Below are 14,191 nucleotides of genomic sequence, written 5' to 3' on the forward strand. Positions count from 1 at the left end.
AAACTTAAGCCATGTGGATTCTTAACAAATATATATATATATATATGTGTGTGTGTGTGTGTAGTGGTCTCACATTTACCACTTTAAATCCCAGAAAATGTCCAGGTTTTTACTCCTAAATCAAACAGAATATTCTAATTTTTCCCCTTAAATGTGCCACTCTAAACCTAGAAAATTTGGGGTGGGGGTTAACGTGCATTTGTATTTTTCTCAGTTTACCACTTAAATCTCAGAAAATACACAAGTACTTTTGCTTGAAAATTAACTGCTTTAATCTGGGAATTTCTGAGATTTTCCTCTGAATATTCTTCACCTCCCCGAGCTCCATGTTAATTTTTTTTATTATCGTCATTATTTTCATAACACCAAATGCCCAACTAAAATTTCCCTTTCTTGAAGAATTACATCTAAAGATGTGTGGTGTTGGGCAGTTTCACTGGTGAGGTGCAAAACCTTTGATTTAATCAATTTGCATGACCAAGAAATGACTTTATGTTGCATGCATCCAAATCCAATTACTCACATAATTAATAAGTCTATAGGAATGTGAAATGCCCCGAAGGCTGTATGATTTATGCGCACAACATGCAGCCTGCAGAAGTATTTTCGCTCTCCCTGTGACAAACTGACTAGTGTATTTTATATGTGTCTCAACAGAAATCCCCTGTTGGAGCCAGCAATCTGTGTGCTGTGTTATTCTAAGTGACAGTTTTCTGGAAATCCCCCACCTAGCTGTTAGCTCCGCCCCGCTGCAGCCACAGAGCAGAGGGCATTTACTGCAGTGCAGCGCTGTCGGAAAACACAACTGAACGCACCTCGGACTAACATGGATCTTCACAGGACCAGTATATTAAACCAAATGGATTACAGTCGGGACTCAAAAGAAGGGAAAACGGCTCAGGCCACGGAGGATCGGCTCGACAGCGGTTTGGATTCCCTGAAGGAGGAGGAGTACCAGGCTGTGGCCGCCGAGATCCGCCGGCTCCAGCTGGAATGCGAGGCGCCGGAGCACAAGCAGCTCCCCGCTGCAACCCGAGAGCTGTACGAGTGGCAGACACAGATCACAGAAGACGGAGACACGTAAGTTTGACCCGGAATAAGGTTACCGAGCTCGGATGTTTACCAGTTATTTTCGGGGGGGGGGGGGGGGTGCAACAGTGAGGCTAGGAGAAGGCCCAGCTCGGGTCTTGGAGGTAATTTGATGCCTTTCCTGTGGGGAATGTAGTTCTGCTCCAAGTGAGGCCTACCTTAACCCGAGTGGGGGATTAATTTTTAAGTAGCCAGGATTTTAGGGGTACCGAACGAGTGTCCGGTTTTATTAAGAACGGGTCAACCTGTGGTCAGACACGGCGCTGCTGGACGTAAACAAAAGGCTATTATCAGGAGGGAATCTATTATGGCCGCGGGTCAGATTGGGAAAGTCCCGGGCGCGTCACCAAGGAATCCAAGCGACGCGCGTTCCCGAGAAGTGAAAGAGGATGAAAAGAAAAATGTGAAAAAAGTACCTTAAATGCAGTGAGCGGACACTGGGGGCGAAACCCGATTCTCCAAGAGGCGCGTACGAGTTATTATTGACATTTATTTCAAGGGGAATAACAAAGCAGTCCCCGAAACCCAACTTTTATTTTAACAAAGTTCCTCCGCAGATGAATATAGTTCCTAGTGTTTTAAATGGGCTTACTGCTCGCGCATTAACACTGGGCCAGAGATAAGTTAAATAATCAAAGCAGAGTACCGGAAATTTATGGAAGTACTTTTATGCCAAAATTATACAGGCAAATGGAATAGGTTTGTATTTTTTTTTTAAAAAAAGTGATGCAAGTGTAGATGCTTAACCTTTGTTTACTTATGTTTGTTGCACAAATTCAAAGAAAAGTATAGCACTGACACATAATATATAATAATTCAAATTAAGTTTTCTGAAAGGCAAAATACATTTTAAACATTCTAATTATTTTCCTGCAAACATATTATTGAAAGTAAAAGCAGACACAAAAAAGCAATTGGTACCCACCAAAAATGGCATTCCCCAAAAGAAAAAGAAAAAATTTGTAATAAAAGTCCATCTTTGTTTATCAGTAAACCAGAAAGATCTGGACAATGCAGACTTGTTAAGATAAGAGAGATTACATGTAAGCAAAGTCACCCTCACAAGAATCTGGAAAAACCCTGGATTACCGTTGATAAACAGTTACTATGACACCCCTATGTAAGACGTTTCTATTGGCCATTCTTGTTGAGTGAGTGCATTTTCTTTTTTGTGTAACAAATGTAACTCTCTATGCAGCACTATAGTATTTTACACCAATTCAAACAAAAGCATAAAAGCCAAGTTAGAGAACAAAGGGACACTTCTGAACTGAAGCTGTTACATCAATCATTTAAGTTTTACAGTTACACAATTTTACTGTAATCACAGGAAGTTACTCTATTTAGGTGTAAAATAAGTTTTTTTCCTTGTAAATTTATTATTACAAATATTTATGAAAATAATTGAGTGTTTTCTTCATAGTTAATACTTTTTTGTAACTGTATCTGATGTAGACGAAAAGGCACGAAGTTGTGTAAAATTTGCTTTTATCTTTGGTTTGTTACTTAAATTGTTTTATTTTTATGTTTCTGCAGGCTGCTCCACTTGGCAATCATCCATGAGGCCAAAGAATTCATCAAAACCATGATCGACCAGTCTAAAAACACAGACTTCCTCAACAGACAGAATGACCTGAGACAGGTATGCACAACACAGCTCTTAACACCCCACCTGCATCCGCCATCATGACATTACTAAAATACCTGTCCCTCTCCAGACTCCTCTCCACCTGGCGGTAATAACAAAACAGCCGGAGGTGTGTCTCAACCTCCTGGTGTCCGGCTGTGACCCCACGCTGGTGGACAACAATGGAGACACGCCTCTCCACATTGCCTGTCGCCACGGTAACCTGCACTGCTTCAGCGTCATCACACAGAAAAGCCGACCAGAGCACCTACACACGGCGATGGCTGCCTGCAACTATAACGGTAAGTGATGCTTTCCTCGCCTGAGACACGTTAACATTTTAGTTTTTGGGTCCACTTGCTGTTAGTTAGCCCCGAAGACTGCAGTTAAGTGACCAAGAGGAGCTTAACCCAACCTATTATGCAGTAGTTAATGTCTAAATAAAAAAGGTGGACACCTCTCTTTAAGACTTTTGTGTAAACATTTTTCCGTTAAGCACTGCCATGCACACTCAGTATTTTTGGGGGGTTAAAAAAGACAGTAAATCAAATCCAAAAAAGAACATTGATATGAATGCATGTGTTTCACAACCCACACCCAGCAGTTTTTGCTAATTACTAAGAATAACAAAAGAATATGGAAATACATCTTTGTATTTCCTGTTGCAGTCTCGCTCTGGAATCAACTTTTAATTTTTCTTTTCCTTTTCTGTGTTGTGCAGGTCAAAACTGCCTCCACCTGGCTTCAGTGCAGGGTTTCCTCTCACTGGTGGAGAGACTGGTAGATCTGGGAGCTGACATTGATGCAAAGGTAACTTTCACCTCTTCTGTATGGAAAAAATAAAAGAATTCTTTGTTAATCTTTGTTAGTCTCTTTGTTAATACTAATGCCTTTGCCTCCTTGCTGTTTTACAGGAGCAGCATAACGGTCGCAGCGCGCTCCACCTGGCTGTGGACCAGCAGAATCTCCTCTTGGTCAAACTGCTGCTGAAAAAAGGAGCGAACCCAAACCTCCTGAGCTTTGGGGGCCACAGCCCCTATCACCTCACCATTGGTTTGGATAACTGGGAAATCAACAAAGAGCTGTACTCTGTGACCCATCCTGACCTGAGGGAGCTGCCAGACAGCGAGTCAGACGACAGTGACGAAGAGGAGCACATGAACTCTGACGATGAGGTACGTTTCAAAATCGTACAGCCGGTCTGGCACAAATGAAGTGTGTCACTAGTTGGTGTGTGACCATTTCTATTTCCTCCCATGTGTCTGCAGGTGAATTACGATGACATTCAGTGGAATGGACATTAGCAGGAAGCGAGAGGGCGGGGGAAGTTACAGAGACCAGAGGCTGTGACGGTGAAGGATGGACGGATGGGGGGGCACGGCACGTTCCTTACTTCTGCTGTGACGTGGATGACAACGATGGGGTCGGGCGATGCAGCGAGGTGACGTGACCGCTTCCAGGCAGCTGAGCAGGAAGAATTAAACAGACTGCCGGCGATCGCTTGTATTCTGTGGACGTCCATACATACGTGAAGATGCTCCTCCAGCAGCTCTGCTGTATGATAGTGTAAATGCTGTGTATACAAAGATGTATTTTTTATGGAAGCTGTGAATGTGTACAGTTGAGCAGGTTGTATATGTGAGACAGCAAATGGGTTCAGCACACTCCATTAAATTAAAACACTCATATTTAACAGTGAAAGCCTCCTGTGTGACCGTGTTATTTGTTGGGATGGGAATATTTTTACACGAGACATCAGAAGTAGTCGTATATGGCGTGTAATCGTAATCGGCAGAGCCTGACGGCAATAAAAATCTGCAATTACACGGGAAATGAATGTAACCACGTGGCCTCCTGCTGCCGTCACTGAGTCTGCTCGTATAAACGCTCCCATCAAAGCATGACAGCTCAACTTCACTCCTGACCGGACACTTCTTTTTTCCCTTTCTGATTTTCATATAATACAGGAAAGCGCTGATAACTCCTTTCCACTGAATGAGGAACTGGTAGTCAATTGAGCTGCGAATTCCTCCTTTTAGATGTGTGTGTTTGTATAGACAAGAGGCTTCGGGAATTTTTCTGTGTGTGTAATGAGGTCAATTGCCCTGTCATTTAAATCAGGAAGTTTTTCTGGAGGGTGTGGCTAAGAGGGAAGGGACAGGAAATTCCCAGGAACGGAACAATTCAGCTATTGGCGACATTCCTGCTTGTCATTCACCTTCCGAAGAACAGGAACAACAGGATGCTGAAGTCAAGTGACAGAAGTTGGGAAGGAAGGGAGCTGCGTGTAAAATAAATATCCACTGTCATTAAATTACTGCAGAATTGTGTTTAAACCTTACATTTTAATACTTTAGCAGACATGAAATATTTTCCCCTCCCTTACGCAAAAGAAAAAATGAACTAAAGTTCATGTTTATAGACTGTTTATAGTAAACCTTGGTCCACAAGGCAACCCAGGACTTTAATTAAAGGAGATGGCCACGGAGCCTGCAACGTATCAGAATACTGCGTCAGAGGGCAGCCCTGCACCTTAATACACAAGCATTACGTGAAGAATGATGCTGCACAAGAGTTTAATTGTTTTCTACTGAATAAGTCTTCTGCTAAGAGATATTAATTTAAAAAAAAAGGGTATTTAGGCTATAAGTCACATTCTTACTCAACAGGACAAACAATTTAGCATCAAAACGACTGAATGAGCTGTTCTTAAAAAGACAAAAGCCTCATTGAGCGCAGGATAAATCTGGAAACAGAAACAGGGTAGATGTGTTATCACTTAACAGGGAGAATGAACTGGACCAGTACAGTTTTAATGTACTGTACATCTACTCAACAGCAGACAATGCTTTAAAATCAATATTAAAGTGATAGGCATATTAATGAATCAATAGCTACAATCAAAGGTAAAATGCATGGTGAGTATTATTACTCACCATGTACACTTCGAGTAAAAGTAGTAATGTTGATTTTATGGACTGGTATTCTGCTGGGTGGCCTCATCTGTAATCATACGGCATAAAATATCAGCAGATTTATGTTTAAAACACTAACCATAGCTTTTAAATAATTGGCATGGAGCACAAAGTATAATATTGTGTTTTTCACGTTGCATACTACACCTTACAGATGCTTGAACGCTTCAGAAAAGTAAAGAGAAAGAAAGGTTTCAGTGTGGACATCAAGCTTAGGCTTTGCACTTTTTAAAAGCAAGTATCCAGACCATTAACGACAATGGATCATCTCACATGTTCTTTTGCCTGAACTTTGCTCCATTTTCGGCCTAACCAGAGTAAACGGTGCCTCAGTGCTTGTTTACTTTGTACCCACAAAAGGTTGATCATGAGACTTAACACACAGACAGCAGTGGGCATTGTAAGCGTGAGGGTACTCGGTCTAATGGCGCTGCTGAGTGGGCACATAGGTCGCGATATGTGCAAAGCGACTGACCGCGGCAGGAGCGTTTCCAGTACTGGAAATAAACAGCAAAAGTCGGCTCAATTGGGGCAAAAATCCCAATCCCAATTATCTTGTTAAACACAGAGATCGTGATTATTTAAAATAATTTCTCCCAGACATCAGAAAATAGTGGATTCAATACATTTTCAAAGAAGATGTGTTGTTAGGCGAAACGATCAAATTAATGCAAAGCAGAATGCAGCACAATAATCGTTTGCATTAGGTGCAGTTCTCACTGGGTGTAAACAAACTGTGCTATACCTTCATGGGTACATGATACTCGCTTTGTATCAGGAAGCAGGCATAGTAAAGATCGTTTACTGTGGAAGCTGACTGTTCAGACATTTGCATTCTCACTTGTACACTCTGTCGAGTAATTTCGAGAGAGCTAAGAGCCGTCAGACAGGAATGAATGTGCGCAGAGAATCAAACACCTGTGTTAAATAAAAAGTGTGTTTAATAGAAGTGTGGAAATGTACAGCAGCTGCAGCAGAAGGGCAGGTAGATCAAAACACCAGCTTTCTAGTGACCTGAGCAGATTTAAACAGGGGTGTGACAATGACCTGCTGCTGTAGGAGAATTCCCACAGCTGTTCCCTGGGTTATCATCGAGTACAGAGCATGAATTTCATCCTGAAACTGAAGACTGCACTGAGGGGAAAGCTTAAACACTGAAGAAGAGAGACACATATGTAAGTGGTAGCCCTGAGAAAAGATGGTCAGGAAGCACTGCCGAGCACAGTGAAGCTACAGGACCACTGAGTCCACATTTAAGAGGTATTGTGCTGTAAGTTGTAGTGTTACCACACCTCCACCTTCCAATCTGCTCATGTCACACATGTCATGAAGTCATTCAGGCTGAGCTGCTGCGCTGCGGCCGTCTGTCACATCAGCTGCCACGTCACACTTTATGTGTCACGTCAGGGACTGATCTGAATGTCCCGTCCACGATCTGAGACATTTAGCAGCTGGCTGCAGAAGGAAAACACAGGAGGGGGCAGGGGTTTGGGTACATGGATAATATCATGTCCTGTTTGTGACCAGATAGCATGGAGGGGTGGGGGTGGGGTTATCTGTTACTGTTCATCTCTTTTTGAAGAAGATGATACCAGCTCCTCCTTCATCTTCCTTCCAGCTGAGACATTTTGTGTGTTGATGCTTTTTACTGTTTATCATCCGTTCTTATAAAACCGCTTCACTCCCGCTCAGACAAAGTCATCAGGTGAGCATCGATCTCGGCCTCTGACAGAATCCTGGAACACAAACGCACAGTTATACGGTCATACTTTTTCATTCTGCCAACACACATACGGATATATCGAGAACAAGCTCCACATGTAAGTCCTTGCTTTGATCTCAACCTCTAGCTGTTTTTAGTTTTAGGGAATTTCCATTACAACACCGGCCTTTTTTTCTCAAATTATTTAGCAATAACCCAACACAGCCGACACATTACCGGCGTTTTAACGCTTTCAACTTTTTAATCAGCAACAGCCCGCTTCGTTCTGCAAAACTAATTTGATGCAGTGGCTGACTCAAGATCACGTTCTTACTCAAAGCTATCGAGAAGCTTTATTTCAGAAAAACACTCACTTGAATTTGGGCTCTTGTGCCGTGATGACTCCGATCTCTAGCTCTGAGGGCTTGAAGTCGATGGACAGAACAGTAGACAGGCATGAGATAGCCGCCTGTTTGGAGACAAAGGGGAGAACTTCGTATTTAAACATGATACAGAAAATTAAAGTAAAAGAAAAAAGTTATTATATATGCATTTATTATACATACATACATACGAGGGGTGGGCAACTGAGTTCAGCTAATGGAAGACAACAGTCCAGTTTCTCATGTACCCACCTCTGATATAAATACTTTACCATATTAAAGAGGGTTTCAATAAGTCAGTATCTTTTTGATTCAGAGACCACAGGAAACCATTCAGAGACTGATTTCTAATTCCAACAGGGCTTGTTTGAATTTTTTTTCCAAAAATCAACAACCTTCCCTAACGTCAACTGGCTTGGAAAACACCAAGCAATTCACTGAAATTACCCCACATAGTCACAGCTGTAAAATTCACACACATTTCCTGATACGTCAATAAAAATCACCTAACTCCCCTTACTCGGCTGTCCAGAAAGTATCCTGTAAAATCCCCAACATTCCCGAAGCTCCATAGGGCGGAAACGCCCTGCAGCCTTCATCGTTACCGGGCCGTTTTTGGACAAAATTCCAGTGCAACAGAAAAGAATATGGAATTATTTTGTGTATTCTGGTGTATTTTACCTCTATAGTCTGCTCATAAGTCCAGTCCAGCTTCTTCTTCACTTTCTTCTCCAGGAAACTAGTGGCCTCTGTCTGTTTCACTCCGGCTGCCGTGGCCTTGAAGCCGCAGTAGTAGCCGGCTGGATCGCACTTGAACAGCTGTGGGCCCAATTCCTCATCAATCCCGATCACTATCATACCTGCAGGGTGGAATGAAAATAGGAGAGGACAAAAAAGAAAAGAAAGAAGTCATATAAAATGGTAAATGGTCTGTATTTGCATAGCGCTTTACTTGGTCCTAAGGACCCCAAAGCGCTTTACACTATACACAATTATCCACCCATTCACACACTGGTGATGGCAAGCTACATTGTAGCCACAGCCACCATGGGGCGCACTGACAGAGGCGAGGCTGCCGGACACTGGCGCCACCGGGCCCTCTGACCACCACCAGTAGGCAACGGGTGACGTGTCTTGCCCAAGGACACAACGACCGAGACTGTCCAAGCCAGGGCTCGAACCGGCAACCTTCCGATTACAAGACGAACGCCCAACTCTTGAGCCACGATCGCCCCATTGCACACCACATTTTTAGACACGCAAAAAAAGGAGAAATTTAACAACTTTCTGCATCAGATTTCAAAATACTGTGTAAACTGAAGCTTGCAGACATTAAGAAAATGCTCTGAAAAAAGTTTCAATTTCAGTTTTAATACATGGAGTGATATCAAAATGCAAACACACACACACACACTAACACAAATTACGTACAGCAGCCTAGCGGTCTCATCTCTGCGTTCTGGGTGTAAACCTGGGAGATGTCGGCCATGCGTTTGCACAGCATGTCCACGGGCACCTCGTAGCCATACTTGTACATCCAGTTAGCCGCCTCGTACCGTGCACGCTGCACCTGAGACCTGCCATCAGCTGGACAGAAGGAAGGGAAAGAAAATCATGTCACAGCAGCTCACATCACTTTAAACTGCCATTTAAAACATTTGCTCTCTCACTAATGGGACACGGGCTTGTTTTAATAAATGAATTACTTTGAAGTGATACAGCCCTCGGGTCAGGCATTTCCCTGCAGGAGATCCGACTATGTTCATTTGTGTTTCAGTTCTGTTTAGTTGTGTAATATAAACATTTTTAGTTACAGCTCATGTGGTCTCCCTCTGTAAAAATTGAGGGCTCATCAAGGATCAGTCTGGTCAGATGAAGCTGTAACTTGGGCTGGAGGCCAGAATTATTTAAGTGCTTTGACTTTTTAAAAAATTAACAGCTGGTATGATATGGTAAGTTGGTCTCATTGGAAGTGGTAGCAGGCTCTTAGAGGTAGCTTTCTGCCAACCTTTTTAAGAGCTAGGTGTCTTAACAGGAAGCTTAGTTTAATTGTATACATCAGCATTGTTTTTCCAATACTAGGGTTTGTTGTGGATCATGAGATGAGTCAGATGAGACATTGCTTACTAGGAATAGTTATTGTAGCTTTAATCTGTAAATGGAAACAGACAAGGCTATAAGCTCAGGATCACATCTATACCTAACGAGGGAGTACTGTATGGTGGGGACTTTCTGGACCTTCTGATTAAGAGTTCTTCTACCACCTCTGTTTAAGGTTACAGGTTAGTTATTTTCCAGCTTAGCTTTGTTCAATCAACACAGAGCTACGCCATAGTGGGCACTTACACTTGTGTGTTCGAGCATATTCCTGGCTGAGTGCTTACATGGACTGCTAGAGCTTTGAAAAAGAGAAAATGCCATGTCTACACTGCTATTATTGCATTACAGTTAATAATATTATAGCCAGAGACGTCAATCCTCCTCCTGAATGTCAGCAACACAAAAGAGATGTGGGTTGACTTAACATCATGTGGACAGCTACAGGTACTTTGGTGTAAACTTGAGTGACAGACTGCACTGGAGGACCAACAGCGATGCTGTGTACAAGAAGGGGATAAGCAGATTCTACTTTCTGAGGAAGCTCAGATTGTTTAGTGTGCGGCAAGAGGTTGGCTATCTACCAGTCTTTGGAGTTACATGGATAAGGTTAACTGGTAGTTCTAATTTGCCCCTAGGTTTGAATGGAGTGTGAATGGTTGTCACTCTGTGTGAGCTTTGTAACAGACTGGCGCCCTGACCAGGATGTACTTCTCGCTAGGATAGGCTCCAGGCCCTCTCTGTGAATTGGATAAGTGGGAGAAGATGGATGGATAACTGTTGTATATAAAATTTTGTGCTACCTAACATAATAATGCCTTCATTATGGGCTTGCATACTTCTAACCGTGCTGTTTTTATTACACTATTTGAATTTCTGTTCTTGTGGGATCAATAAAGTATCTTTAATTTTTCTAATTTTCTGTGTTTACACAGCACGTTTACTACCAAGCAGATCAATCACAGTGTTGTTGATTGTTTTTCTGGGTTGGTGCACATCCAGCTGTGCCACTGCCGATTCATGATTAGATGAAATCAAACTTTATGTAGGCAGAGGCTGACATTAACTTGTTGTCTTAATATGTTGCTCTTAAAGGTTTCATCAGCCCCGAGACTGGGAATCTCCAGGATGTGCTGGAGCAGGAGAAGAAGCAGTACAACCTTTGTGGTTTAGTTTTAATTGCACATATCAGCAGTTTTTCCAGTACAAGCATCTGTTGTGGAACATAAGTCAGATGAGACACTGCTTACCAGGAATAATCAGTCTCATTATTTTTTCCATTCATTTGTACTTTAGTGTGTGATTTCATCATGCGACTTTTACCCACTGTTATGTTATTATTCTATTAGTGTTCAGTCCTTGTGTGCAGTTTCATCTTAAATGTTTTTTTTTAAATATAAACCATAAACCTGCCACAGATTATTGATGAATATATGTATGTGTGACTAAATCTGGCACTTTAATGACAGACCTGAGTTTTCATATTAAACACTGCCGCTTCTTAAATAAAACCCACAAACAAAAACAGATGTAAGCTTCACATGACCCTCATCTGTTTACTCACATACAGCGCTGTTTGTCTTGTCTTTTTCCTGTACTTAAATCTGCTCTTCCTTGTTCTACAACCTTTATTGTCGACTGAAAAAACACATTTTTTTTATACACTCTGTCTCAAATTTCAAGCAAGTGTTTATGTGCAGTTTCTGGAAATGTCTTGTGTTCTTCTGCAAGCTTAGCTGCATGCCACTGAAAAAGTTTGCATTATTTGAAGTATAATTTGTAACTCAGTAACTCTGAATAGTCTGCAGGAAAGAAGAGGATAACTAAAATGTGCAGCTGCAACATCGTGAGGAGAGTATATTGCAACTTCAGTTACACTATATTACCAAGACTAGCTCCTGAGAGCGATTCATTCTTTCACAAATGTTTGCAGAAGCAGTCTGCATGTCTAGATTTTTTACACCTGTGGTCATAGAAGTGATTGGAACACCTGGATTCCTTGATTTCAAATGGGTGAGTGAATACTTTTGGCAATATAGAGTATATCTGTTACCTTAACTCCAAATCACAACTCTGCTAATACACTGGAGGCTGCATCAGGGCCAAATCAGCCCATTTTCTTATTATTTTATACAAAAGAAACAAAGAAGACTGGAGAAAAAAAGCTTAACATTGTCCCCCATAATAAGAGTAGATAATAAGCTTCCTGCTGCTTACCAGTCATGCCGGTCATAACACATCCTATGTTCTCTGTGATTTTGAACAGGTGTGTGACTGTCGCAGCGTCCAGGAGCTTGTCCTGAGGAAGACACAAAGAAAGGCGCCCCTAACAGATGAACTCGCCACACGGGCCACCATCGATACACCAATCAAAATGTCGTTTTAGGAATCGGATCACACGAATGTGAAAGAAACGCAAACTCACAGGAACTTTCTTCTGCGTCACGACTACAGCACAGTCCTTCCCTCTGACGGCCACAGAGGTCAGTCCGCCCTGGTTTATCGCTTTAAAGGCATACTCTGAAGAGTGAAGAGAGGCAGGCAAAATGAAATATACACAAACTTCATGACTGAACATTTTAAAAAAGTAACAAACTAGCTACTTGTTCTTCTTATCAGTAAATTGATGATGATTGTTAAATGACCTGTAAATTTCACTTCCTGGTGTCACAAATACATCACTCTTTGAGGTGCTGATAAAGAAAGGCACCTTTTACTTATTTTCTTTTTCATTTTGCTTCTTCTCTTTCTTCAGTGCTAACACATCGATGTCAGATTCTTTTGACAAAATATTTCCATATCTTCATGATTAAACTGAAACCAATTACAACTCACACAAGAGAATGAGGAAACTATTTGTTATATGTTATTCAGTTCTTTACATTTGCTTACAGTTTCCTTGTTTCACTTAGCCTTTAAATAGAAACACAAATTAACGCTTTATAATTTATTAGAGTTATTATGATTTTGTGTTTTTCTTTCTATTAATTTGAAATTTTGTTTTCAAGTTCTTGTAGTTCAGTTTCCAAACTACAGTTATTTGTTGAATTTTTTGTTATCTGTCTGTGATGTAGAATTTGGAGACGTGGCACTGAAAAAATGGGCCAAGCTGGAGGTGGCAGAGCTGGAGATGCTCATATTTTCATCCCAGAAGATTAAAAATGAGTACATCAGAGGGACAGCTCAGACTGTGGTTTGGCGACAAAGTCAGAGAGGCAATGCTAAGATGGTTTGGACATGTACAGAGGCGAGATAGTGGATACATTGGACAAAGGATGCTGAAGATGGAGCTAGCAGGCAGGAGGAAAAGAGGAAGACCTCAGAGAGGATTCATGGATGCAGTGACAGAAGACATGCAGAGATCTGGTGTGACAGAGTAGGATGCTAGCGACAGGGTGAGATGTGGATCTGCAAAAGAACAAAAATGACTAATGCACATTAATGCATGCTGCATGTTCGACTCCCCTGCTTTAAGAATTTTAGAGAGATGCTGTTAGAATAAAAACAATACTCATATAAACACATGCGCATGCGTGGTCCTGCCGGCCGTATGGACCTTAAGCTAGAACTAACGTTTAATTTAGTCCCCTTTATACATTATTAGCTAGCTTTTACTAGTCTATAATTGCAGCTAACTGAAATGTTTTGCTTTAATGATATGACTCATTAGTTGCTCCGTTAAGTCGGATTAACTGCCTCAATACATTTAATTAATTTTCATAATAGCTATTTTCTTGCCACACTGCCCTGTGGTGACATATTTAATCAGCCTTGAGCTTTGTGAGTAGCTGCTGTTAGCCTGCTAGCAGGCAGTGATGACAGAGCAGGTTAAGGTTCTGTTCGGTTCTCTTATTACTGACCGACTTGGTAGAGCCTTCCCTCCGGGGAGAAGATGGTGATGTGCCGGTCAAACCCCGCACTCGACCCCCGGGACATGACGGCAGGAAATAATTGAGGTAAAGTGGTCTAGACCGAATCTGAAACTAAACTGAGGTAAAAACAGAAGCAAAACATGGCACGGTTCTGCACCGGAAGCAGACGAGAGCTTTCATATCCGGGTCAACTGTCTGTAGTTTTTGTATTTTTATTTTTAACAAGTAGTTCAATCAGGTGGTGTATTCGTAACAATATCAAAATATATTTCTTGACAATTACAGAATATGACGTTTGTGCAATTTTCTTTTTGGAGTAAAGACAAAACCTAAAAGTTCTTTCCTAAAAGGCCTTTTCACCAGCTACAGATGAAGATTGTTAGATTTGCTTTCTTTTCCCGTTTGACCTTTAAGAAGGAATGTTTCCCGAGAGATTGTGTATATGA

The 14,191-nt window shown here is 41.6% G+C and overlaps 2 protein-coding genes across 2 annotated transcripts; one reads left to right on the forward strand and one right to left on the reverse strand.

Annotated features, from left to right (window-relative positions):
- The first annotated feature begins 746 nt into the window (after window positions 1-746).
- Window positions 747-4,417, forward strand: nfkbiab (nuclear factor of kappa light polypeptide gene enhancer in B-cells inhibitor, alpha b). The gene is made up of 6 exons (XM_085442620.1): window positions 747-1,080; window positions 2,626-2,731; window positions 2,808-3,018; window positions 3,438-3,526; window positions 3,631-3,891; window positions 3,985-4,417. The coding sequence occupies exons 1-6, from the start codon at window positions 827-829 to the stop codon at window positions 4,018-4,020; spliced, it is 957 nt and encodes a 318-aa protein (XP_085298746.1). The 5' UTR covers window positions 747-826; the 3' UTR covers window positions 4,021-4,417.
- Window positions 4,418-6,607: 2,190 nt separating this feature from the next.
- Window positions 6,608-13,921, reverse strand: psma6a (proteasome 20S subunit alpha 6a). Its single transcript, XM_085442618.1, has 7 exons — window positions 13,734-13,921; window positions 12,299-12,393; window positions 12,091-12,172; window positions 9,208-9,363; window positions 8,458-8,636; window positions 7,768-7,862; window positions 6,608-7,427 (listed from the first exon to the last, which is right to left on the reverse strand). Exons 1-7 carry the CDS (start codon window positions 13,807-13,809, stop codon window positions 7,370-7,372), a joined length of 741 nt encoding a protein of 246 aa, XP_085298744.1. The 5' UTR covers window positions 13,810-13,921; the 3' UTR covers window positions 6,608-7,369.
- Window positions 13,922-14,191: the final 270 nt, after the last annotated feature.

Source organism: Copadichromis virginalis, linkage group LG19, assembly GCF_057382275.1.
Source record: "Copadichromis virginalis isolate Kocher_CV1m ecotype Utaka linkage group LG19, C_Virginalis_male_GT1.1, whole genome shotgun sequence".
In the NCBI taxonomy this organism is placed as follows: domain Eukaryota; kingdom Metazoa; phylum Chordata; class Actinopteri; order Cichliformes; family Cichlidae; genus Copadichromis; species Copadichromis virginalis.